General features: G+C 34.7%; 6 protein-coding genes across 6 annotated transcripts; 1 reads left to right on the top strand and 5 right to left on the bottom strand.

Moving 5' to 3' along the window:
• Positions 1-113: 113 nt before the first annotated feature.
• LOC145582702 (nudix hydrolase 14, chloroplastic-like) lies at positions 114-2,981 on the bottom strand. The gene is made up of 7 exons (XM_081639707.1): positions 2,726-2,981; positions 2,511-2,616; positions 1,848-1,925; positions 1,595-1,687; positions 1,338-1,430; positions 898-996; positions 114-642 (listed from the first exon to the last, which is right to left on the bottom strand). Exons 1-7 carry the CDS (start codon positions 2,938-2,940, stop codon positions 412-414), a joined length of 915 nt encoding a protein of 304 aa, XP_081495833.1. The 5' UTR covers positions 2,941-2,981; the 3' UTR covers positions 114-411.
• Positions 2,982-5,243: 2,262 nt separating this feature from the next.
• LOC145582713 (geraniol 8-hydroxylase-like) lies at positions 5,244-7,273 on the bottom strand. The gene is made up of 2 exons (XM_081639715.1): positions 6,311-7,273; positions 5,244-5,982 (listed from the first exon to the last, which is right to left on the bottom strand). Exons 1-2 carry the CDS (start codon positions 7,205-7,207, stop codon positions 5,377-5,379), a joined length of 1,503 nt encoding a protein of 500 aa, XP_081495841.1. The 5' UTR covers positions 7,208-7,273; the 3' UTR covers positions 5,244-5,376.
• Positions 7,274-8,980: 1,707 nt separating this feature from the next.
• LOC145582724 (geraniol 8-hydroxylase-like) lies at positions 8,981-10,634 on the bottom strand. The gene is made up of 2 exons (XM_081639726.1): positions 9,750-10,634; positions 8,981-9,652 (listed from the first exon to the last, which is right to left on the bottom strand). Exons 1-2 carry the CDS (start codon positions 10,632-10,634, stop codon positions 9,047-9,049), a joined length of 1,491 nt encoding a protein of 496 aa, XP_081495852.1. The 3' UTR covers positions 8,981-9,046.
• Positions 10,635-14,215: 3,581 nt separating this feature from the next.
• Positions 14,216-16,176, bottom strand: LOC145582733 (geraniol 8-hydroxylase-like). The gene is made up of 2 exons (XM_081639738.1): positions 15,280-16,176; positions 14,216-15,181 (listed from the first exon to the last, which is right to left on the bottom strand). Exons 1-2 carry the CDS (start codon positions 16,174-16,176, stop codon positions 14,576-14,578), a joined length of 1,503 nt encoding a protein of 500 aa, XP_081495864.1. The 3' UTR covers positions 14,216-14,575.
• Positions 16,177-16,357: 181 nt separating this feature from the next.
• On the bottom strand, positions 16,358-18,563 carry LOC145582740 (geraniol 8-hydroxylase-like). The gene is made up of 2 exons (XM_081639751.1): positions 17,506-18,563; positions 16,358-17,420 (listed from the first exon to the last, which is right to left on the bottom strand). The coding sequence occupies exons 1-2, from the start codon at positions 18,400-18,402 to the stop codon at positions 16,815-16,817; spliced, it is 1,503 nt and encodes a 500-aa protein (XP_081495877.1). The 5' UTR covers positions 18,403-18,563; the 3' UTR covers positions 16,358-16,814.
• Positions 18,564-21,708: 3,145 nt separating this feature from the next.
• Positions 21,709-23,920, top strand: LOC145582750 (chlorophyllase type 0-like). The gene is made up of 2 exons (XM_081639762.1): positions 21,709-22,113; positions 23,138-23,920. Exons 1-2 carry the CDS (start codon positions 21,769-21,771, stop codon positions 23,858-23,860), a joined length of 1,068 nt encoding a protein of 355 aa, XP_081495888.1. The 5' UTR covers positions 21,709-21,768; the 3' UTR covers positions 23,861-23,920.
• The last annotated feature ends 1,812 nt before the right edge of the window (positions 23,921-25,732 follow it).

Genomic DNA, 25,732 nt, shown 5'->3' on the forward strand with positions numbered 1-25,732 from the left:
TAAAATGGTAGAAAACTAGAAACCAAAAATTGATTTCTATTGCTCTTTTGTTTCTGATTGTTCAATTGTAAGAACCGGTCATGTTTATGTTGGATAATATTTGAAATTCAGAGAAAAAAAAAACGTGATATTTGAATAATGAAAGACTATTTGTTACATAGACCAATTTTTAAAAAACTATCCTTACATAAGGACATTATCTCGAGATTGGGATAATGAAACAGATTTCAGAGCAGATAATAGCAGCATTGTAGAAGTTTACATCACAAGGCATAGGTTTCAAAACTCCTTGATAGTTCCTCAAGAGTGTATGTTGAGTTTAAGTTCACACATATTGACAGAGAAGCAACTAAGGTAGAAGTCTCCATGGAATACTCTTGGCACCAATGGTAAAAATTTTCCTGTCGTTAGTTAAGAGTTTGACAACAACCCATCTCTTTTGGCCATTTCATAAAGAGCAATTGCCATGAGAACTTTGGCATCAGCTGTTAAGCGCCAAAGTTGAGCATATGGGACTACATGCACTTTTATGATCTCACCGTGATCTTGAAGACCAGTTTTCTTACCCTGCAGCTGCTGAATAATCTCTTTACCCACTTGTCTTTGACACAGAAAGACATTGAGTTCCTCATCACAACCTCCCTAACATGAAAAATAAAACAATGAAATTATAGAGCAATGCTATATACAAGCTGAAAGTAATGACAGCTAACACTTCATATTTGGTCATAAATGAACATGATCATTCAGTTATCTTTAACACTTGTCATAAACTACTGTCATGCAAGAAATCAAGTCGACAAAATAGATTATATGTGTCATTCAAGCTATGCATATCTGCTTTAATAACACTAATTTGCAAATTTAACCATTATACAGGATTAAGGACCAACTAACCGGTGAGGGGAAAACTTTGCCTCCAGTTGATGGATCCAAGAAGGCTGTAAGCTCAACCATATCCTCTTTATTCAAGTTTATACCAGTTTCTTCTTCAACCTGTCACACAGATTTATATTTTGAGCAAAGCATTTCTAGGAGTCAACTTTAATCCCACATTACAATAATTACATAAAACAAGAGAATTGAGAAACATGAATATCACTAATTAATCTAATTTAGTCAATATACAGGATCACAATCAAGCATGCGATGTTTCTAACCAAAAATTCCAATTGAAGATGAGCAATTCGCAACAATAGAAGGAATAAACAAATAGGTCGTATGTGCAGCAAGACAAAATGATAGCAGTTCTATAGGTGAATATTGAGAAGAGAACTATTACTTTTATGCTACAAAGTGTATATAAAAGACAAGGATATAGGAGGCAAAAGAGAGACCTCACGAACTGCAGTACCCACAAAGTCACCCTTGTCATCATCCAACATTCCAGCCGGCAATTCTAGAACAAATCGCCCTGTAGGGACCCTAACCTTGCACAGACAAAATATCAATTAGAGTTGAGATTGGAGCAGCATATTAGCAATGATGCTCAACATCAATTGGTAGGTGATAAACTTAAAGCATGGCTTCTTTCACCCAGATAATATCTCATCTTGCAGTGCCAGTATTACTTAACATAAAAAAAGGGGAATACCTGTTCTGTCAGAACAGCATAAGTCTCACCCTCAGACTCCAAAAGGATGAGGATGGCTACAGCTGGTCCTCGTGCAAACACAATGCCAGGAACCTAAACCAATTCAATATATAAGTACACACATTTTCGAGAATTCTCAAAGCTATAATGGCAATTGGTAGTTTAACATCTGATACAATGTTAAGGGCGGTTTGAGCTTGCACTTACTAAAAACAGATTTTTAGGACTTCTACAACCAATCAGAAATTGATACCTTTTTCCCCATTTCCTTGTCAATAACATCTGCTTTGAACTTGAGAAACCCAATGCGCTTTCCAAAATAATCCACTCCCTGATACCATGCCAATTAACTCAATCAGTACACAGCTCTAACTAGCATCGCACGCCCATAAGGGAGAGGAAGAGAAGGAACAAGAAATGCTCCTTTCTTTATGAAAATAATTCTCTTACAGTAACAACCCTACATAACCTATGATCTCATTTTACATAATCCTACTAAAATAATTTTTGTAACAGTTTTATTCCCCTACCCCCCTCTCACTCACTAATTCATAGAGAAAGTGTCATGAGAAATCTAAGCATGATCTTTACAGACCTTCCTGAATTACTTAAATAGTTAAATGTCTGAAGAAGTTGCTAACAATATTTTTGTAAGATTAATCATGAAAAGTTGCTAACAGTGTAGCAATTATTCTGGAACGGAGGGAGTAAGTGACTTATATATCAAATTGGGGGTGTTACACACTCACAAATCACAATGTATTCAGGATGGATGGAGCAGGTTTACCATATGAGCAATCAAGTTAAAGAGAAGTATATATTTTTGATATGTATGTGATTCAAACAATTGAAAAAACTTAAAGTCCAAACAATTACCAATAATTATCAAAAAATGAAGTTGGGAAACTATTACTACCTGAATAAGAACTTTGTTCAAAGACATAGCCCCATTATTCAAAGCCCCATTTTCAGCCTGCAAGTTTTTCAGCCATTGTTGAAACAAAGACGAATCAATCGCATTCCTGTAAATACCCACATTCATCAATCAATTAACAAGTACAAAAACTTAAAATTTTCCTGTAAAAATCAACATTTTACACTATAATAATAATTGATTGATGGGAAACTCACCTGAACTCAGAAGGGGTGATTCCGGGTGCAGCAACGATTTCGACGGGTTGACCCGGTAGAGTGATGGTGTGAGTGAGTTGGGTTGATGACTCGGTTGACATTGAAGAAGAAGGGAAGCAAAAGGGTCTTCTGAAGCGACTAAAGTGGAGTTTTTTAGAAGAGAGTGGAAGAAGAAAGGAGGTGGATGAATGCAATTGCGTCACTCTTAAAGCCATTGGATGTTAACTTGGAAATTGGAGGATCCGGTTGTATATGATACTCCCTGGTGTGTTTGGTATGAAAATTTGTAACATAGAAAACGTAAACGAATAAGTGTTTCCGTTTCTATTAGTTTGGTATGAGCTATAAGTAACAAATATCGTTTCCAAAGGGTAACAAAATTCCCCAAATTGTTACCCTTATCCAACTAGTGGAAACAAATGTGTTTCCCTCCTCAATCATAAACTCCTCAATTTGTTTCCATTTTATAAAGATACCAAACATATATCAAAAGTAACGTGTATCATTACCCTTTCCCTTACTTATATAAATCTTTTCCATTCCGTTTACGGAATTTATACCAAACGCCCCAAAATGTAATTGCGTTACTCCGTGTTTTAATAAGAGTTACACATCGATCGTCATATAGTTTTAGGCAAATCAATTGACTTAAATAAATAAATAAATAATTTGAACTTCAATGACAAATATTGAGAACAAGTACCATTTAAAATTTTCTTTTAAAAAAATAACACAAAGTCATAAAAACTTTGAATAGCATTACTATATTTAATTTTATGACAAAAATTTCCGGTTAAGAGAGTCTAATTGATAAATTTTTAATTATTTGTGGTATAAATAACAAGATATTTTGATAGTCGAACACAACTGTAGTTCAGTTATCTTTAATTTTGCATTATAGTTGATTTAATTTCTCAATTAAATCTAAAATTAGGCTTTATGGTCAAAAAAATTGAATTAACTTGGGGGATTTGGGGTTTTCCATAAATGGGGTATCGAAGAGGAAAGTGGGACCCATTGGAGATAATCATGCTTCACCGACGGGAAGATGAAGGAAGGTGGTGGCGGGGGCTGGTTTTAATAGAGAGGAAGAGGGAGTATGTAAGTATGTTTTCATCGGAATGAAATGGGGAATGATATGACTCATCATATGAGTCAGCGGTTTCATGAGTTGTCTATGGATATCTGATGCTTTTATTTACAATTCTACCATTAGAATAACAAACTTCATTAATAAAAAAAATCAACCTGTATTTCCTCAACTTTGTTACTCAACCTTTCTTACTAGGTTACTTCGTAGTGTAATAAGGGTTACTTGGTCAGTGTTAAAGAAGTTACTTTGTCAGTGTTATAGGATAACTCGGTTGGTATTATAGGGGTTACTTGGTCAGTGTTGCTTTTCCTAATGTACTAGATATATAATTCGAGTAAAAAAAAAATACGTTGTATATGAAATTTGATTTAAAATCTATAACTCTGCCAATATCGATTCAAGAACTCTAATTATTAATAAAGTAGTGTTTGAATTCAAGTATCCAACAATAAATCAAATTAATTTTGTTATTGATTATTTTACTCAGTCAAACAAGTGAAACAAAAACTTCTGTATCCCCCGGTTTACAATAATTTTACTGTATATCGAACATTTTGCGAAAAGTGACCCTTTTTCGTACAAAAGTGACCCCTTTTTTTCACAAAAGTGACCCTTTTTTCCACAAAAATGACCCTTTTTTTTTCCATAAAAGTATTTTTTTTCTTCACAAAAGTGACCCTTTTATTCACAAAAGTGACCTTTTTTTTTCCAAAAGTGATCCTTTTTTTCACAAAAAAAAGGCACTTATTCCGGCTCATCTACTTTCATAAAGAGATTTATAAGATTGTTGAATGCCTATACTTCATCTCATCCATCTTATCAGAAAGAGCCAATACTTTCAGTCATCTTTCCAGTACAGTAACAATTCAAAGAGCTCCATATGAAGCCTTTTTTCACTTTAGAAGGAAGACTATCAAAAGTACTTCTCTGCTTTGCAAATACCCTTAGCTTTACAGAGTACGACATACCAATAGGAAGTGCACTTTAATCACATACCAGATACGACATACCAATATACCAAGATAGTATCAAATTAGCAAGAATGCTTAAATTTGTCCTTCTCCATCCATTCAAGGATCGGTATGAAGCAAGATCACAAGATTCAATCATAAAGGAAAATGATTTGCAGCAAAAAAAAAAAAGAGGAGAGAACAGGAAAGTAAGAGTAGAGAAAGAAACTGAAAGAAGAAAGCACTCAAAGAAGATCCTAAAAAAAAAAAAAAAAAAAAAAAAAAAAAGTGCGAGCAGCGAGCCGATTTACAATATCGTTATTGTTAATCGGATTTTAATAAATTTTAATAGCTACTCATTCCATCTACGAATAGCTTCTGAATAGAGCAAAGTATATGTCAGCAAATTATTATAGTACCGAGTACTCAATAAAGTAGAGTAAGATCCAGAGAATAGACCACAGGTCCGCAGCAGCTCAAAAAAAACATGTCTAACACAAAGTATACAACCAACTCATTTAACTTCGTACGTGTAACAATTTCCCGCTAATCGCCAAACATGTTTGGATTTATCGCCAAAAAATGACATCTTCTTCTCTCCAAACATTTTATACAGGAACTGGAATCACTCGAAGTCTCTGATTTTTCTCCAAAGTAAACGCAAAATTCTCCTCCATATCCATCTTCTCCGAAGAAACTTCATCTTCTAACTTCCAATCAAACCCATGAATCAACGAACCCAGAATCAATGGAATTATCCGAATCGCCAATGGCAACCCAGGACAAATCCTACGCCCAGCACCAAATGGAATCAGCTCAAAATCACATCCTTTAACATCAAATTCAGATCCCACAAATCTTTCTGGCTCAAATGATTCGGGTCTTTCCCAAACATCCGGGTCTCGCCCGATTGCCCATACATTCACCAGAACTTGAGCGTTTTTGGGTATTGTAAACCCGAATAATTTCACATCTGATTCAACTTTTCTGGGTACTAGAAATGGTACTGCTGGGTGTAATCTAAGGGTTTCTTTTACGATTGCTTGTAAGTATGGAAGATGGGTGATGTCGGATTCTTTTACTGGGTTTTGTTTTCCTACTGTTTGGTGGAGTTCTTGTTGAGCTTTCTTTAATTTTTCTGGGTTTTTGAGTAATTCTGCCATTGCCCATTCTATGGTGCTTGATGTTGTGTCTGTTCCTGCTGCGAATAAGTCCTGTAAATGAGATGATTGAGGTTTTTGGATTAGTGCATGTAAAGTGTTCGATGAAATGCTTCAAAGAATCTGGGAACAAATGATTAGGTTTTTGGATTGTTGCAAATAAAGTGTTTGATGAAAGAGACATGCTTTCAAAGAAAAATCTGATAAAAAATACACTTTATATTTTGGTTTTTGGCATATTGCATATGATGTGTTTGATGAAATGCCTAATAGATTAGTACAAATTTGGTATGAAGGTTTATGGATAAGTGCAGATAAAGTATTTGATGAAATGCTTCAATGAATATGATTAAAAGTAACTGAGAAAGTATTGTGTATGTACCACAAATAGATTAGGAATCTTTGATGGATCGATTTCCTCGGTTTTCTCTTGGTTAATGCCTAGTAATGCATCGAGAAAGTCGTTGTATTGTGTTGTGTCTGATGATCTCTTGCTCTGCAACCTTTGCTGAATCATGGAGTTGAATAAATCTATCATCTTTTGGAAGTGAACACTCATTCGCCGCCTGATGCCTTGTGGGTCTATCTTCTTAAGAATTGGGAAATAATCTGCAAAGTTTGGTTTTCCTGCTTCATCCATTATACATCGTACTGTCTCTTTAAACTCACGAGTAAACTCTGAATTAGGGTCACCCAAATTTACTGAAAAGAAAGTGCTTGATAGCAGATTCAGGATAGTGGTAAAGGCTGCTTGCCCAATATCCACTGTTGTATTGGTTTCACTGCATTTTTGTACATAGGAAAGGAGATCTTTAACCTGGTTTACTCGAAAGCTTTGGCTTGCATCAAGTTTATTGTTGGAGAAAACATGAGAGTTGCAGATTTTGCGAAAGTTTCGCCATTTTGTTGATACCGGGGACCAGACTATGGAGTTTTCGTGGTGATTGAGTGCACAAACAGCATCAATAACCATCCGGTTGGAGAAGGAGATATCATTCCTTTGGAGGGCTTCCTTGGCCATGTCAGCTGAAGAAATGATTACTGTTGGGACTCGGCCGAGCTGCAGAGTCATGAGAGGGCCGTATCTCTTGGAAAGCTGAGTCAAGGAGACATGTGGTTTGGTTCCTAGGCTGAAGAGGTTCCCAAAGATAGGTACAGTGGGCGGACCCGGTGGTAATGTCCGTGGATGTGAATCACTGCTTTTCTTTGCATTTGAGAGGATAAGGTGGATTGCAATCCATGCTAGAAGAAGATACAACACAAAACTCAGGTAATCCATGATTTTGTGATTTCAGTCTGTATTTCTTTGTACTTGATAAGTTGGCCTATCTTATACTCTCCACATCTGGGGTCCTTGTGGATCTAAGATTAATCTGCTTTGTTGTTTGGATTGTGAATATGATGGATGGATTAGTTACCACGTAATGCACGTGGTGTTGGAGGGGGCATATCATTTAAGTGGGAGCAGGCTCATTTAGACATCTAGTATATAGGACCATTCTGAATGAGACAAAACTAGAATGACCATTAATTATATAAGAAGTATAAAATAATCACTAACTCCCACTAAAATAGCTGGTTGCTTGATACTGCATGATTTGTATATATTTACTATAAAATTATAAATATCTACCATATATGTTTTCTAATTGCCTGGAAATATCTGGATCACCCTGGTATGTTCGATGGCCTGGCTCGGTATAGCCCAGGATCAGCCTAATTTAAACCGGGTCAGATCCAATTTTTGTGTATATCGCTGACAGTTGTACTTTGAAGACTCAAATACATAACCTTGTGATGAAGGTGATTAATGCCAAAACCAACTACATTCAGGAGGGTGCACTGTGCAGAAGTGCAGACTAATCATGTTCTAAAAGTTGTATGTGTACTTATGTAATTGCCTTTCCACTCTAATAAAATATACTAAGAGCTAGATGAATGACATACTGGATAGCCAATTGTATAAGTACACATATGACTAATCAATGGCTGCGTTCCATCTAAAGTGGCAAATAGATGTCATCTGGTGATTTGATATTGTTGAAACTTGAAAGGCTTGGCCGTGTTTCTGACGGCACTCCTTAGAAGCCGTAATCTTCTTATAGAAGCATGTGACAAAACATTTCAATGTACCTCACTTTTTTGTCTGTGAAATAACCTTGTGAAATAGAAGATGTAAAATAGTTTACTTGTAAAGCCTGTGGCTCTGAAAAAGTTTATTTACAAACTTGTAGTTCTTGTGAATTATCACTATGTGCTTAAGCAAGGGAATCCCCCCAATATTGAGAGGCTGTAAATTTAAATTGTTTAATGGGATTATTTTTATATTGGGTTCTCTGTTTATTCTGAATTAACTATCCCTAAATATTAGGCCACACTTGAGTGAGGAATAATTGTGTTAAAATACCATGACTGTTGTATCTTCTACATCTCCATCCCAGTAGTCCCTCATACGAGCGAGTTATTTAACTTGCTTAAATCAAAAGTTGGCCTATCAATTTGCGATTGCTGAAATAGTAACGTGGCCTATTTTTTAGGGAGAAGCTCTTCCATATAGGAAAACAGATGCCCCTTTTGTTTAATCTGAAACAGGGTCTACTCTGTTTGGTGCCTCCTGTACGTCTGTAAATGATTTTCATGAATTAGTACCACTTATTTGACATTTATCATACTGATAGCTGGATTTTCTCATCTAGCATTCTGGTGGTCTGGCTATCTCTAAATTTTCACAGTGATGATCAGTAATATAACTATACAAGCCTCTAAAATATGTAGAATTGTATATCAAGCATAAATAAAGATATTCATCTCTATTAGGGACTTGAGGGAAGTACAAACCTTGGCTGTAATTTAGACATTTTAAGAATCTTTAAATATAGAACAGCATTTTTTGAGTAATCAGTTTTTCTTTGATGGGTGATCAACTTCACGTTTAATTGGAGTAGTAGTGTTCATATTTGGAATATCAATAACTCCTTGTTTATTTTAATACCATGATATCGACTCTAAAGTGATAGGTCTAACTATAATAAGCTCTTTACTGTTGCAGGTCTATGGTTGCATACTTGCATACACCTTATTTACTTCTACAACACAAACTGGTATGATACAGTAATATTCAGACACATACTGGAATAGCATGAAGTCGTTGAGCTTTCTGCAGTGAAATCCCAAATCTCTCCTCCATATTCATCTTCCCAGGTGAAATTCCGCCTTCCAGCTTCCAGTCAAACCCATTTACCAGTGACCCCAACATCAAATAAAGCATTCGAATCGCTAATGGCAATCCAGGACAGATTCGACGACCAGCACCAAATGGAATCAGCTCAAAATCATGACCTTTAAAATCAATGTGTGATTCCAGAAATCTTTCTGGCTCAAATGAATTTGGGTTTTCCCACACATTTGGATCTCTCCCAATTGCCCATGCATTGATCAACACTTGTGCGTTTTTTGGCACTGTAAAGCCGGAAAGTTGTGCATCTGAATCTACTTGTCTGGGTAATAGAAGAGGCACTGGTGGGTGTAATCGTAAGGTCTCTTTTACTACTGCTTGCAAGTATGGAAGCCGGACAGTATCTGGTTCCTCTATTGGGTTTCCTTGTCCGATGATTTCATTGAGCTCTGCTTTTGCTTTCTTCAGCTTTTCTGGATTGTTAAGTAGCTCAGCCATAGCCCATTCGAGGGTGCTTGATGTTGTGTCTGTTCCTCCAGTAAAAAGGTCCTGGAAAAAAAAAAATCCAAGTTGTGGAGTAAGCCAAAGAAGAAATTAAGTACAATTTTTTAATGAAGTGATGAAATAGTAATGGCAGAAGACAAACTAGTAATAGGTTTGGGATATCTGATGATTCAATTTCCTTAATTTTCTCCTGATTGATGCCCAGCAATGAATCAAGAACATCACTCTTTGAGCCTAATGAGTTTTGATTGTCCTGCAGTCGTTGATCAATCATGGTCTGATACAGATTCATTAGCTTCTTAAAATAAACACTCATACGACGCCTGATGCCCTGTGGGTCTATCTTTTGAAGTATAGGGAAATAATCTGCAATATTGGGCTTCCCTAGTTCTTCTATCATTTCTCGTGTTGTTTTTTTGAATTCACGAGCAAACTCGGAACTGGGGTCACCCAAATCCACTGAAAAAAAGGTGCTTGCTAACAAATTTAAGGCAGTGGTGAAAGCTGCTTGGCTGATATCCACAGCTTCACCGAATTCACTGCTTTTCTTCACAAACTTAAGAAGATCTTTCACCTTATTTCTTCGAAGGCTTTGGCTGGCATCGAGTTTGCTGATAGAGAAAACATGTGTGTTGCAGATTTTGCGTAGGTTTCGCCACTGAGATGCTACCGGCAACCAGACTATTGATTTTTCGTGATGGCCAAGTGCATGGATACCATCCAACACCATCCGGTTGGAGAAGCAAAGATTATTCTTTTGAAGGGCTTCTTTGGCTACGTCTGCTGAAGAAATGATCACAGTTGGCACACGACCGAGCTGCAGAGTCATGATAGGTCCATATTTCTTGGCAAGTTCAGCCAAGGAGATATGGGGCTTGGAGCCGAGGCTGAAAAGGTTCCCAACGATGGGTAGAGGGGGCGGGCCAGGTGGTAGTCTTGATTCATTGCCTTTCTTAGCAAATGATAGGAGGAGGTGAACTCCAGCCCATGCTAATACAAGACACAGCATAGAAGCCAGATAATCCATGGCACTTCTAATGGATTGTTTAATTGTTTTTATTGGATGTGTAATGTATCAATGTACTTTGTATATAGTTTAACTTGTTACAATGTTAGTACTTAGTAGTGCAGGTGTTATTTTATATCTCCCTTCCTCAGTTAATTTCAAATTTTAATCTTTTTTTTTTTAATTGTTTATAAGAGTTAATTTCTAAACTTGTGGATGATTGAATGGTCTACACTTCTTCTAGAATCAATTACGAAGTATCTGCTTTGTTTACATTTTTCACTTGGAAGTATCTGCTTAGTCTGTAAAAACCCAGTTTGATTTAAGTACCTTTCAATACTACTTTCTAATGACGATTTAGTATAATTTTTTTGTTTGGATTTATCATTTGAGAAAGTGTTATCTGACACGACTTTCTAATGAATTAGTGAATTACATTAACATTTTAGTACTGGTACCATAATTCAAGAGAGAACATTGAATATATAACCTACTTAGCCAGTGCGGGTTCATTTTTTGCAAAAATCACTCATGAGTGTGAGATGAGGTGTCAATTCGGGTAGGTAAGTCGGATTCGGTGAGTTTGGATCAGGGTTATTTCAATTTTGGATCATGCTATAATATTGTATTCATAGTTTCATACAATCATATATGTTGAAATCTTAATCGGATTTTGTTTGGATCGGATGAATTTTTAACATCTTTAGTGTGAGTATCTACTTGATGACCCCTGTCAAAAATTATGTCTAAAACCCGCCCAAAATTGATCATATTAGGGGATTTTACTATTTATTACGTTTTGCTTAATATAAACAAAAACTTTTATGGTTAAAACCGTGAATCACATTGAACTAACCTACAATAATATACTTACCTAATTACATTTCAATCACAACTCTCAACATATTTGATTATCAAAACATAAAATATTGGTCTCCAACTTCAAATTAACAAATAATAAACTCCTCAGCGTTCAAAATATAATTTTTTTTTAAGCCCTACCCCTTCGTTTCTTTTTTACTATCTCAGTTGCATTATTGCACATCTTCTTATACCAAAAAAAAAAAAAAAAAAAAAAAAAAAAAAAACACTTCTGGAGTGACATAGCACAAGTCCTTTTTGGCAAAACTAGCAGTAGGTAGTGGTCGAATAGCGGGTAGATTAGAGTAGTGAGTAGATGTCATGCCTATTAATTAGTTTTGGGTAGAGTTTAGCTCTCAATTTAACGATTAATAGTTGAGTGTTTGGTAAAACTAGCGGTTGAACTGTTAAAAATATAGTTAAAATACATGCATAATATTTACAAAGTAAACAAAATTTGTCAAAAGCTACCATATACCTTTCAAACGCTAATATTATTAATGTTTGACAAAATCTAGATAAACGTTACTTCTACTACTAACTGTTACATGAATTGTTACCTTACCAAACACTCTTACATTTTCAAACATGTTTTGATTTGATCCAAATGTTAACTGCCACTTAAAACGCTACCGTCAAACAGGACCAAGATCTCATAAATTATAGAGTACGAAGTATGCTTGAATATCAAAAATCAAAGATCTCATAAATTATAGAGTACGAAGTATGCTTGAATATCAAAAATCAAAACAAATGTAAATTATTATGTTTTGAAATATATAAGCATTAAAACTTTGTATTATACTTATTTTTTTGTTTAAAAAACAGAAATTAGTATCTCAAATTTGGGAGTAGCACGCCATCTGGGGTTGGAGTTACTTTGTTACTATTATAGGAATTACTCGGTCAGTGTTAAATGATATATTCCATCGGTCTATTAGGGTAACTCAATTAGAATTACAGTAGCAACTCGGTCAATGTTATAGGAATTACATTAATCTTTTAAAATGATCAAATCATGTGATCAGTCGCATACAAAACGCGTTTTTCGAGTTTTTTTTTACTTGTCCAAGCCTTTACTCCCTCCGTCCCATAATATATGAGACGTCGGACTTTTTTTCCACCATTCACACATTAGGTTTGGCCATAATTTTTAACTACATAATAAAAATATATTTTATCATAAAATATGTTTAAATATAAAGTTTCATAATATAATTTTTAAAATAATTTTCATTAATATTTATTTGTATAATAATAAAGTCAAATTAGTGTATTGACATGTGTGCAATATTTGACTGTACAACGTATTATGGGACAGAGAGAGTAATTTACGATTAAAAAAAAAAAAAAAATAGTCCATATAAGCCCACCTACATATAAAATGTGTTTTTGGAGTTTTTGTTTTACTTGCGAGTAATTTATAGTTAGTCCATATAAGCCAACCCGTAACATGACCTTCATGTCTAATTTGCTAAATTCTTTACCCTTTATACTTTTTTACTCGTAACAATTTTTTCTGCTAAAACTTCCACAAAAAAGAAAATGGATTAGGTTTCAATCAAACCCAAAACAATTGATTCCAGAATCATCCAATTAACCAATGGCAATCCAACACAGATTTATGGGTTGCGGAGTAATTCCTCCATTACCCATTTTACTATTTTAGGGTGCTTGATGTTGTATCTGTAAGAGAGATATCAAGTTTCTGGGTTAGTGCTGATAAAGTGTTTGATAAATTGCCACAAAGAATTTGAGAAGAAAAGGGTTTTTGGATTAGTGCAGATTAAGTGTTTGATGAAATGTGTCAAAGAATCCAATAGAAAATTTGATCAAATGCCTCTAATAATAATACTGTAAATAATCTGGATTGGTGCAGATAAAGTGTTTGATGAAATGCCTCAAAGAATCCGGAATAAATTTAAAAGGTCAAGTTTTGGAATAATGCATTCAAGTGTTTTTGATGAAACGCCTTAAAGAATCTGATTTTTTAAAAAAGATTGTTTTGTATGAATAGGTATCTATGGTTTATGATTATTGGAGAGAAGTGTATGTTGAATTGCCTCATAATCTGATTTAAAAAATTAAAAGTATGATATCAAGGTTTTGAATTAGTGAATGTAATGTGCTCGATGAAATGACACACTGAACCTGACAGACAATGAGAAGCAACAGTGGAATTACTATTTTTTTTTTTTTTTTTTTTTTTTTGAAATCAAGCTGCGAGAATTTCATTAAAGGAGATCAATTTCCGCCTAAGATATCAAGCTTTGGGGAAAAGGAACAAGAGATACAAGTTCATCACAACCTCTAGCATGAGGAATTACTACCTAATTACCTATGTACTAGTAATAGATAAGGGAGTTTTGGTGGTCTGATTTCAACGATTCTCCAGTAGCCCTATATCCGTCTTGAGGGCATAAACAATATCAATGCGATAATGGAGCACTGCCTTTTCTTGTATATGAAGATGCCACACAATGCTCAGGTAATCCATAGATTTCTAATTTTCCTGAGCTCAGTCTGCATCTTTTGTTGTGTATTTTATTTGTTATAGTGTTAGAACTATGTTAGTAGATAAGTGAATCATACATGCTGCACAATGCTCAGGTAATCAAATATTTCTAATTTTCTTGCGTTTAATCTGTATCTTTTGTTGTGATTTTATTTGTTATAGTGTAAGAACTATGATAGTGAATAAGTTAATCATACAAAATTCTGTTCAATTATCATGTTTTTTTCCCTTCAGATAATATCCTGTTTCTTTTCTATTTCATATGACTGTATTGTTAAAAAAAGAAAAATTGAATGACAATATTGAGTACTAAGTGTTTTTAAATTTGATGGTTTATCAAATCCACTTTAAATTGAAGTAGTGATATTCACAACACTTGGACTTCAGAAATCTACAACTCAGTGTTTATTTTACAACAATGATATTGATTTAAAGTAATGTTCTTGATACTTTGAAATTCGGAAAATCTTTAACTCCTGCTAAAATTAATTCATGATATTGACTCTTTTCTGTGGCAGGTTCATGGTTGCACACACTTTATTACTTGAATACTTGTACAATGCAAACTGGAATGATATGGCAATTTTCAGACACGTACAGGTATAGCATGAAGTCGCTGAGCTTTCTGCAGGGTGATCCCAAATTTCTCCTCCATATCCATCATTTCGGGTGAAATTTCACCTTCCACCTTCCAGTCAAACCCATTTACCAGTGACCCCAACATCAGATGAAGCATCCGAATTGCCAATGGCAATCCAGGACAGATTCGACGGCCAGCTCCAAATGGAATCAGCTCAAAATCATGACCCTTAATATCAATCTGTGATCCCAGAAACCTTTCTGGCTCAAATGAATTTGGGTTCTCCCACACATCTGGATCTCTCCCAATTGCCCATACATTGATCAACACTTGTGCGTTTTTAGGCACTGTAAAGGAGGAAAGTTTCACATCTGAATCTACTTTTCTGGGTATCAGAAAGGGCACAGCTGGGTGCAGTCTGAAGGTCTCTTTTAAAACTGCTTGTAAGTACGGCAGCCGGACAATATCAGGCTCCTGTATTTGGTTTCCTTGTCCAATGATTTCATAGAGCTCTGCTTTTGCTTTCTTCAGTTTCTCTGGATTGTGGAGTAGCTCTGCCATAGCCCATTCGAGGGTGCTCGATGTTGTGTCAGTCCCTCCAGCAAATAGGTCCTGTAAAAAATATAACATTCATTGTTTGGAGAAAGCCAAAGAAAAGGTGACTGCAATTTTTTGTTGAAGGGATGAAAAAGGAAAATCAGATGACGTACTAGCAAGAGGTTTGGAATGTTTGACGGTTCAATTTCCATAGTTTTCTCCTGATTGACTTCTAGCAATGAATCCAGAACATCAGTGCCTTTAGTTGAGCTTAATGACTGCTTTTCCTGCAATCGTTCGTCAATCATTGTCTTAAATAGGCCCATTATATTCCCAAAATGAACACCCGTACGACGCCTGATGCCTTGTGGATCTATCGACTGAAGTATTGGGAAATAATCTGCAATGTTCGGTTTTCCTAAGTCCTCTATCATATCTCGTGTTGTTTTTTTAAATTTACGAGCAAAGTCAGAGCTGGGGTCACCTAAATCCACTGAAAAAAAGGTGCTTGCTAACAAATTTAAGGTAGTGGTGAAAGCTGCTTGGCCGATATCCACTGCCTCATCAAGTTGACTGCTTTTCTCCACAAATTTAAGATGGTCTTTCACCTTATTTCTTCGAAGGCTTTGGCTAGCATCGAGTCTGCTGGAAGAGAAAACATGTGTGTTGCAGATTTTGCGGAGGTTTCTCCATTGAGGTGCTACTGGCAACCAGACTATTGATTTTTCATGATGGCCAAGTGCACGGACACCATCAACAACCATCCGGTTAGAGAAGGAAATGTCATTCTTCTGAAGGGCTTCTTTGGCCATTGCTGCTGAAGAAATTATCACTGTTGGCACACGACCAAGCTGCAGAGTCATGAGAGGACCATATGTCTTGGCAAGTTCAGTCAAGGAGATATGCGGTTTGATGCCAAGGCTAAACAGGTTCCCTAAGATGGGTACAGAGGTTGGACCTGGTGGAAGATTTTTTCGGTTTGTTTCATTGACCTTCTTTACTACTGAGAGGAGAAGGTGGATTGTAATCCATGTTGATGCTAGGAACAGCACTAAATTCAGGTAATCCATGGGTCTTTCAGTGTTTAGATTGTTTGCTTGGTGTAGATTTTTGGTAGAAGGCCTCTCTTGTTGCTTACACTTGTGAGAGAAAAAAAATTATATTGAAAGCATAAGTTATTTTATTGCTAAACATGCCAGTTATCAACATTGGCCACTTGCTGTTTGGCAGTAGCAGACTGATGTAAAAATAATATGTATCATGTATTATGCATTTATGCCCCATTAAAAAAAGCAAGCATATAGAATTATGGAACCTAAATCAGATATGGAAATCTTGGATTCATTTGTCTTTATTGATTTTGTAGGTTTATTTCTCTTTCTCTTGGCTAAGCATGTTCTCCCTCAATTTGATACATCATAAAATAGGATTACATGTCGGGGATCCCAAGATCCCTTATTTTCAAATATCATTCTTTTGTAGTGTCAGAACAAAATGCAAATTTCATTATATACAGAGTGGTTTGAGTTACTATATAAAAGTCTTCAGGCTAAGCACGCTTACTGTAGGGTACAACGAAAGTCTACGAAGTATATTAGTATAGTTGAGAACTGTGTGACTATGCTTTAAGAAGAGCTATTGCTTCAACATCTCTATTTTTTTGCTCAATTCTTTGATAAGTGTGATTGTAGGTTTGTAGGGTTGCAATTCAGATACGAACTGGAATGGCACAAAGTCGCTGAGCTTTCTCAACGGTGAGCCCAAATGACTCCTCCATATCCATCTCATCTGGTGAAATCCCATTTTCTAGCTTCCAATCAAAACCATGAATTAGTGATCCCAGCATCAAAGGGATCATCCTATTAGCCAATGGCAACCCAGGACAGATACGACGGCCAGCACCAAATGGAATCAGCTCAAAATCATGGCCCTTGAAATCAATATTTGATCCCATAAATCGCTCTGGCTCAAATAAAGTGGGATTTTCCCACAAGGTTGGATCTCTCCCAATGGCCCATGCATTTATCAGTACTTGTGCATTTTTGGGGACATTAAAGCCGAAGAGCTGCACATCTGCATCGGCTTTTTTAGGCAGCAGAAGTGGCACTGGTGGGTGCATTCTCAAGGTTTCCTTGACAATGGCCTGCAAGTATGGAAGCCGAGGAGTGTCAGTTTCTGCTAATGAATTTCCCTTTCCAATGATTTCTTGGAGCTCCATTTGTGCTTTCTTCAGCTTTCCTGGGTTGTGCAACAATTCTGCCATTGCCCATTCTAGGGTGGTTGATGTTGTGTCAGTTCCTGCTGAAAATAAGTCCTGCAGAGAAGAGATGTCAATTTTTTTTTAACGCAACAAAAACATCTCAATAAATTTTTTCAAGAGAGATACAGCAGATGACTACCAGTAGAAGATAAGGTATGATTGAAAGTTCAATTTTCTCATTTTTCTCATGATTAATGCCTAACAGTGCGTCTAAAACATCGTTGCCTTCAATTGATCTTGACGGCCTTTCCCCTTGCAACCTTTGGTTGATCATAATCTTGAAAAAATCTATCAGCTTTCCAAAGTGAATACTTGTACGCCGTCTGATACCCTGTAGGTCGATCTTTTGCAGGAAGGGAAAATAGTCTGCAAAGTTGGGTTTCCCAACTTCTTCCATCAGGCCTCGTATTGTCTCTCGAAATTCACGAGCAATTTCAGAATTGGGATCACCCATATCAACTGAAAAAAAAGTATTTGACAACAAATTGAGGGTAGTAGTGAATGCTGCTTGGCTGATGTTTACTGCTGTACCATCATCGCTGCTCTTCTCAACATAGGAAATAAGATCATTGATCTTATTTCTTCGAAGGCTTTGGCTAGCACCCAGTCTGCTGGCAGAGAAAACATGGGAATTACAGATTTTTCGTAAATTTCTCCATTCAGATGATGCTGAACCTGCTGGCAACCAAGCCACTGAATTTTCATGGTGGTTGAGTGCACGAACAGCATCAAGAATATGGCGGCTGGAGAAGCACACATCATTCTTTTGAAGGGCCTCTTTTGCCACGGCAGCTGAAGAAATGATCACTGTAGGCACTTGGCCGAGCTGCAGCATCATCAATGGGCCATATTCTTTGGCAAGTTTTGTCAAGGAGACATGTGGCATGGAGCCGAGGCTAAAGAGGTTCCCGAAGATGGGTAGAGGCGGTGGCCCTGGTGGCAGTTTCTTTTCATTGTTTTTCCTAGCAAAAGATCGGAGGAGGCGAACTGCAATCAATGCTAATACAAAACACAACACAGAATTCAGGCCATCCATGACACCTCTAAAGTACAGTATTGTTTGTGTTGGAACTCTTAGGTATATTGTGTAACGTGGTGCAAGGATTTGTTAAATGTATGATTTTATATCCTCCCTCATTTAACTTACAAATATGTTGATGGCTACATAAATGAATGGTATGATCTGAATCTCTTCTGAATTTATTTATAAATTGAATTTTCTTTCCTACTTTTTTGGCTTGTTTTTCAAAAACCTGTCACATAATTCCATTACTACCTAAAACCATATTAGTTGGTATTGACTATTGAGAGGCAGTGAAAATATATTGAGGCTAAAAAAATTATGTAAAGGTGATGTTGCTTTACCATAGATTTGGGTTTATGACTTTGGTTAAAGTAAGTATATGCAAGTAGATACATACTACGAGTAATCCGTATAATAAATACTACGAGTAATCCGTATAAGTATATGCTTTACTCATCCACCCCTCACTAGTAAGTGGAATAGTTCGCGCTAAGTATAAAAAACCTATGTCACATCCACATTTCAAGCATAAAGGGCTTTCATATGAGAGGGTGTGATAGAATACACACTTTAAAATGTTGGATCACCCCTTATTATTTTTATTAATAGTTATCAATGTATGTTTTCCACATGAACAAGCAACCAATTCTGTCCTTTCATAGATTTATACATGCATGAATGCAATAATCCTAATCATTATTGAATCTTTATAATCTACCTAACTTGGGTTAACATCCCTTTAAAAAAAAAAAATTCCATGATTTTTTTTTCTCATTTTAATTACTAGAGACATTTTTTTTTTTTTTAAAGTTCAAATTAGTACCATATACTTAAATTAATGGTGTTTTCTTGTATGCCTCACCCTATCTTTTTTGTTGTAATTAAAAGGCACTCTATTGTTAACAACTTATATTATCTTTCAATGAAATATATTGCTTGATGGTGAAAGTTTAAATAATGTTATAATGGACTTAATGGTTATGATAATAGATTTTACGTAGTCCATGAAAAAATGAGATTACAATTATAAACAAGTGTGATAACTGGGGTTTTTCAAATAACAAAAGGTTACTTTTTTTTTGTAATTAATTAGTTGATGTTTGTTTATAATGAATTGGGGTTAATCTTATGGACAAAATAAGATAATTGATCTTTACTTATAAATGTGGTAACGATCTTTACTCATATGAATGATTAAGTATTACTCTTGTAAAAAATGTTGCTACAGTACACCATGTGCTTAGTCACAAACTAGACTTGCTATCATTGAACTTCACAGAAGAATTTAATGAGGTCTAAAAGGAGACATAATATTAATGTACTAATAGTTTACAGATAATTAAATTCTAACCCTTAAAAAAAAAAAAAAAAAAAAAGGTGATTTTTAGTAATTGTAACAACTTTTTTTTTTTAAAAAAAAAAAAGAAAAGAAAAACGAATGTAGCTAAAACCATTTTCATCTAAGTTAGAAAAATGGTAGATGCAGCCGGTTCATAAGAAGTTGAAAACGAAAGATTATGAATAACAAATTATTCCAGTATTTTGTTATAACGGATTTGTGCAATGGAACGATTTGAAAATTCACCCACAAACGTTCTATAAAATAAAGAGCAAAACAAGATAATAAAAGAGACAACATTTTCCTCTCTTCAAACAAATTATTATTTTAATTATTAACTTCCTACAAAATAAGACTAACCCTATTGATGATTTTTCCTCAATAAACAATCATTAATTTTCTAGTAAACCTAAACCCTCTTATATACATAGGCTAACCTAAAATCTCGCATCAATAATCCATCATTAATTTTCGAGTGTTTTTGTCATAAGTATTTAAGTCCATAACATTTTAGGAAATTCATCTAATGCTTATATAGATTCTATATCATGTATATTGTTGTCTGATTTATTACTTTATTTGCCACCTTAAGGCTTTGTAGCCAAGCTAGTAGTGACATAGTACTATTGAGCCACCTTAAGGATAGCTACATACACGCGCCACCATATATATGCATTGTTAGACATTGAAGAAAGTGGTATGATAAATTTAAATAGCTTGCTTGTCAAATTAAATACACTTTAATTTGTATTGATGAATAATGATTGTGATGAAAATAGTAATTGCATTGGAGTGAAGCTTCAAAGAAAATAGAAAGCCGCCTCAGTTACGAGTACAAGTATAATGCTTCCTCTTATTTTGGATTTTGGGAGCTAGCGTGTTTAGATCAAACGTAACAACTTGTATTTCAATTTCAACACTTTGGTATTCAACATCCACCAATCAAAATCAAGTGGGGGGCTATTACTGAATACCATTAAAATATTTCGTAAATTACTTTGGCTTGATTTTACATTTGTTAAATATACATTTGATTTTTTTTATTTTTTTTTTGACACAATATACATTTGAATTTGACTATAAAGCGTTCGTATGTGGGAAATAGAAATGAGAGTATGTGGAATAGAGATTGGGATTAGATATGGGAATTTATGATTGGAAATCTTTTTTTTTTTTTTTTTTTTTGACATCCAATTAAAGACACTGCTCAAATCATGTTCCTAATATAACACTAGATTAACTCCCGTGCGATGCACGGATATAATAAAAAAAAATTATAATTGTGTAAACTTCAAATACATATCAGTTAAAATAGGTAAAATCTTTGTATTACATACGATATTATTAACATAAACCAAACAATAAAATTAAAATAATATAAACAAAAGAAAATTCATGTCTACAATAAAATTTTGCAAACTTTGTAATTAGATGGAGTAATCACATATATAAAACATTGATATTTGTTTTCCTTAAAATTTTTAAAAGAAAAAGTATTGAAAACTAAAAAGTTTAAAATGTATTGTATTAAACTACTTTGCAATCAATAGTTGGATTAAAAAAAAAAGTTAATGCGGGAAAAAAATGAATGAAAAGCTAACACGTATACAATTTGAAAAAAGTAATGATGTCAGCGGTTGTTACTTTAATAATATTTATAGATTTTAAATGACAGTTTTTTAGTTTGTCATAAACTGTACTCAAGTTCATATAAAAGACCTAAGCCAACTATGTCTCAACTAAAATCTCAAACAAACATTCTACGATAGTCTTCTAACTTCTAGGACAGGCTCACGACGGAAAACCCCGTCATAAATGGTCTTTTACAATAGGATATTCCATCGTTAATGGGATCTTTTCTTAAGTAAAAATCAACGAGTACTTTTCTACCATGCAATCAATAGAGGAGTCCTAAACTCTTAGCCGTCCTAGAGTCCTAAGTACCTTATAAACTTATAAATAAGATAGTTCATGCACGTAATAATTAACAAGTTACAACCCAAAGTTGTACAACTCTTACTCTTTCAAAGTTCAAAAATATGGCAGCCTTAACAGTTTTGATTATTCTAGGGGTGTTAGCCACAATTTACCACTCACAAGCACAAATCTTGCCAAAAATCTTAGAAAGAAGTAGTTCTCATCATACTTATTCCATTTCTGAAGATGTTACAATTTTTGAAAATGGAAAATTTGAGGTAACTAAACCTATTAAGGTGGGAAAATCGGAGTTTTATGCTCCGGAGCCTTTGCTAGTTGTTTCACCTCAAGAACCGGGATCGTATCCTGTACTCTTGTTTATCCATGGAACTCTTATTTCTAATGAAGATTATTCTGATCTCTTTCAACATTTTGCTTCTCATGGCTTTATTGTGGTTGCTCCAAAGGTACGTAACAAACTATTACATAGCTAGCTATGTATTACTTCTTCCTTCACAAACTTTCATAACGGTTTTGTTAATTATTGGTTACGTACTAATTATCTTGGAGGTCAAGAGTGTAATACATGTACTAATTATCTTGGAGGTCAAGAGTGTAATACATGTACTAGCTTAGATAGTTTTTGCATGCATATCCTATAACTAACATGTTCAAATGTTCAATATGACAATATGGAGATGCGTCTTAACATCAGAAATACTTGCGTGGACCTGGTTCACAATAATATTATTGTGGACTCGAGTTTTATACACACGCAACTGACATTATATTGAACATAGTGACCTTTATTTTTAACATAGTAACCTTTATTAAAAGTTGTATAACGTTTAATACTTTTGTGAACTTGAAGTACGACGTTATGACCCTAATTTTAACATAGTGACCTTTATTATTAATATTGACCTTATAAAATATTTCATTAAAAAAATTAACCTCTTATAGCCTATATATTACCAAAATGACTTTTATTTTCAACATAGTAACCTTCATTTTATTATAGTGACTTTTTTTTTTATTAATAAAACAATCATATAGTTTCTCTAATGTTAGTGGTCCACAATAAATTAGTGTGAACCAGGTTCATTTAAGAATTTGTATCTTAACATTACTTGGTATATTGTTTTGGATGTAATGAAAATTATGAAATTTCATCATATGAAAACCTACTTCTACAATTCCCACGACCTTGCTTATTTATTAAACTATTATAAAAAACAATTTAAGAAAAAACCTTTAGATGCACTTAATTCTAAGCATAACCCTAGAAGTAAAATGAATATTCAGCCGAATGTTTTATCTCTTAGTAATTTTATTACTCAGTATGTAAAAGTTTTATTTTTTTTAAATTTATTTTTAGGCCTTTAAGGTCATATTTAAACATTTGTAAATGATCATTATTTAGCTATTATGTGGAAATAATCTCTTTTCTTTTTTGTCCTTTTTTTTTATTATTTTTGTAAAACTCCACAGCTCTTCTCAATAATCTACTTCCCTAGTCAAGAAGATGAGATAGAAATGGCAGCTTCAATAGCAAACTGGCTACCAACAAATCTACAAGACGTGTTACAAACACGTGTCAACGAAGGAGTGGAAGGCGATCTATACAAACTAGCAATATCCGGTCATAGTAGAGGAGGAAAATCAGCATTTGCTCTTGCACTAGGTTTCTCCAAAACAAAATTATCACTCAAAATTTCAGCACTTATTGGCATAGATCCGGTTGCCGGGTCTAGCAAAAATGACCGTACACAACCATACGTTCTAACGTACATGCCCAACTCGTTTAATTTATCGATTCCTGTCACAATAATTGGCACTGGATATGGTAACCAATCCAACTTCTTCCTACAACCTTGCGCCCCAAATTTGGTGAGCCATCAACAATTTTTCGACGAGTGCAAGGAAGGTTCACATTTTGTGATCACGGACTATGGTCATATGCAAATGTTGAATGATTTCGTGTATGATCCGGTTGCGAGTGCTGTGTCACTTGTGTGTAAATCCGGGAGTGGTCTTAAAAGTACGATGAGAAGAACACTAGGTGGGATTATGGTGGCTTTCCTTGACGCGTATTTTGGAGATGAAGAAGGAGAGTATTTAGCCATCTTGGCTAATCCTTCTTTGGCTCCTACTAATCTTTACGTCCAAAATAAGGGCAACTTTAGGTTACCAGGAAATTATGAGCAAGTTTAATGGATATGGTCATATCTTATATGGTATGTGTTGCGTGTTGCTGTCTTTTGCCTTATTGTAACAAAATAATTAGTACTCCGTAGTATTTATTTTGTCAATTATGCAACAATAATGTTAAAAATTGTCTTTCTAACGATTACAAGCTAGCCTACCAACTCAAATAATTTGTGAATTGAATTGTGTGATTTCATTTTGTTGTATTATTGTACAAACTTCCATACTCTTTACTACAAAAGATCTTTATGATTTTATATACTAGCTTCTTCGCTTGATACACCCTGATTTGTTAAATTTATGATGGCATGTAGTTTTTAAGCATACGTAGATGTGGGTGGTTAATTATATTATTATTATTTTTTTTTTTTTTTTTTTTTTTTTTTGGGGGGCTGTAATCACTCAAAATTAATGTCAACTGATAAGATTTGTGGTGCATTATTTGTGATGCAATTATAATATATATGTATCGATTACAATAATTTACTCGTATATCATGGCTATGGGTTATCAAAGTTGAATTTATAATTAAAATAAGTTCTAATAATAAATTCATATTAGTTTAGATCACTAAAAATCAAATGAATAGGACGGGCAAATACAAGTTAATCAGCCACATAAACGAATTTTTGTTAATCTGGTGGCATTTTTGTAAATATATTTAAAAAAAGTGTGGTTATTTAATTTATTCAGTACTTTTGGTGAGCTGTCTAATTACCGTTTGCAACTTGCATTTACTGTTTGGTGAGAAAATTACATATACTCAACTATTATATGAAAAGACGCATGTACCCTTCCACTGTTACTTAAAAAGACGACTATACCCACATATAAACAAAAGGAGTAAACAAACTTATAGCTCAAATAGGACAACATACACTGGACGACAACAAATGGAAAAACATTAACGCTTGTTTGAATGATGAGTTAAAACTGAAAAAGATGCATAATCTATTAACTATTACTAAAACAAAACGTTGCTGACATCATCAACTCTCAAACTATCTTACGTGTCATTCTCACATTAAAAATTTTCCCTCCAATTCTATGTGTGATGTCATCAATTATTAATGATTTTTTTTTTTAATTTTTTTTAATCTACAATTTTGACTTCAATGCAAAAATTGTCTATAGAAATTTCAATTAAGTAAGTTTTTCTCCTAAATAATAATTTCACATACCTAAATTTAGAGTTGTCAAAAGCTGACCCGAGCCGAAATATCGACCCTAACCCGACCTATTAACCGTCTGAACCCGAAAAAAATAGTGACCCGAACCCGACCTAACCCGACCTGAAACCAACCCTAGACCCGAGTTGACCCAAGTATTTGAGATTCGAAGCCGAACATTAACCGACCTAGAGACGACTCGACCCGAATGTAACCCGTAAATTATTGACCTGAACCGAAATTGACCCAAACCCATTTTAACTCGTCAAAACCCAAATTTAACCCGACCTGCTTCTAACCCGACCCGAATTCAACCTGACCTGCTACAAACCCGACTCGAATTTCAACCCGACCTGTTACAAACCCGTCCCGAATCAACCCGACTTGTTATTGACCCGATCCAAATTCAATCCGACTTGTTATTGAATCAATATGTATAGATCGTTATCTCATGTTGGTATTGGAACGGAAATTGAATCCTAATTTGACTCTATTCCTTTAATATTTCACTTTGAATTTTAAGAGGTTAGTTTCAAAACATGTTTTTAGGGACGAATTTCAAGGACGAAACATGTATTCCGCAAATTATTGACTTGAACCGAACCCGACTCGAACCTGAGAATGACCTCACATGGAAATGACCCGACTTGATTATAACCCGTAAATTATTGACTTGAACCAAACCCGACTTGAACCTGAGAATGCCCCG

Source organism: Chenopodium album, chromosome 2 (assembly GCF_948465745.1).
Source record: "Chenopodium album chromosome 2, dcCheAlbu1.1, whole genome shotgun sequence".
Lineage (NCBI taxonomy): Eukaryota > Viridiplantae > Streptophyta > Magnoliopsida > Caryophyllales > Amaranthaceae > Chenopodium > Chenopodium album.

What these genes read in the sequence shown, in the direction of transcription:
- LOC145582702 (XM_081639707.1), bottom strand. Translation starts at nt 2,940, where the DNA reads ATGGCTTTAAGAGTGACGCAATTGCATTCATCCACCTCCTTTCTTCTT. An exon ending in ATCACCCCTTCTGAGTTCAG is followed by an intron (nt 2,617 to 2,725) that starts GTGAGTTTCCCA and finishes GGGTATTTACAG; the next exon opens with GAATGCGATTGATTCGTCTT. An exon ending in GCAAAGTTTTCCCCTCACCG is followed by an intron (nt 643 to 897) that starts GTTAGTTGGTCC and finishes TTTTCATGTTAG; the next exon opens with GGAGGTTGTGATGAGGAACT.
- LOC145582713 (XM_081639715.1), bottom strand. Translation starts at nt 7,207, where the DNA reads ATGGATTACCTGAGTTTTGTGTTGTATCTTCTTCTAGCATGGATTGCA. An exon ending in AGATTCCTAATCTATTTGTG is followed by an intron (nt 5,983 to 6,310) that starts GTACATACACAA and finishes TCTCATTTACAG; the next exon opens with GACTTATTCGCAGCAGGAAC.
- LOC145582724 (XM_081639726.1), bottom strand. Translation starts at nt 10,634, where the DNA reads ATGGATTATCTGGCTTCTATGCTGTGTCTTGTATTAGCATGGGCTGGA. An exon ending in ATATCCCAAACCTATTACTA is followed by an intron (nt 9,653 to 9,749) that starts GTTTGTCTTCTG and finishes TTTTTTTTCCAG; the next exon opens with GACCTTTTTACTGGAGGAAC.
- LOC145582733 (XM_081639738.1), bottom strand. Translation starts at nt 16,176, where the DNA reads ATGGATTACCTGAATTTAGTGCTGTTCCTAGCATCAACATGGATTACA. An exon ending in ACATTCCAAACCTCTTGCTA is followed by an intron (nt 15,182 to 15,279) that starts GTACGTCATCTG and finishes TATTTTTTACAG; the next exon opens with GACCTATTTGCTGGAGGGAC.
- LOC145582740 (XM_081639751.1), bottom strand. Translation starts at nt 18,402, where the DNA reads ATGGATGGCCTGAATTCTGTGTTGTGTTTTGTATTAGCATTGATTGCA. An exon ending in TCATACCTTATCTTCTACTG is followed by an intron (nt 17,421 to 17,505) that starts GTAGTCATCTGC and finishes TCTTCTCTGCAG; the next exon opens with GACTTATTTTCAGCAGGAAC.
- LOC145582750 (XM_081639762.1), top strand. Translation starts at nt 21,769, where the DNA reads ATGGCAGCCTTAACAGTTTTGATTATTCTAGGGGTGTTAGCCACAATT. An exon ending in TTATTGTGGTTGCTCCAAAG is followed by an intron (nt 22,114 to 23,137) that starts GTACGTAACAAA and finishes AAAACTCCACAG; the next exon opens with CTCTTCTCAATAATCTACTT.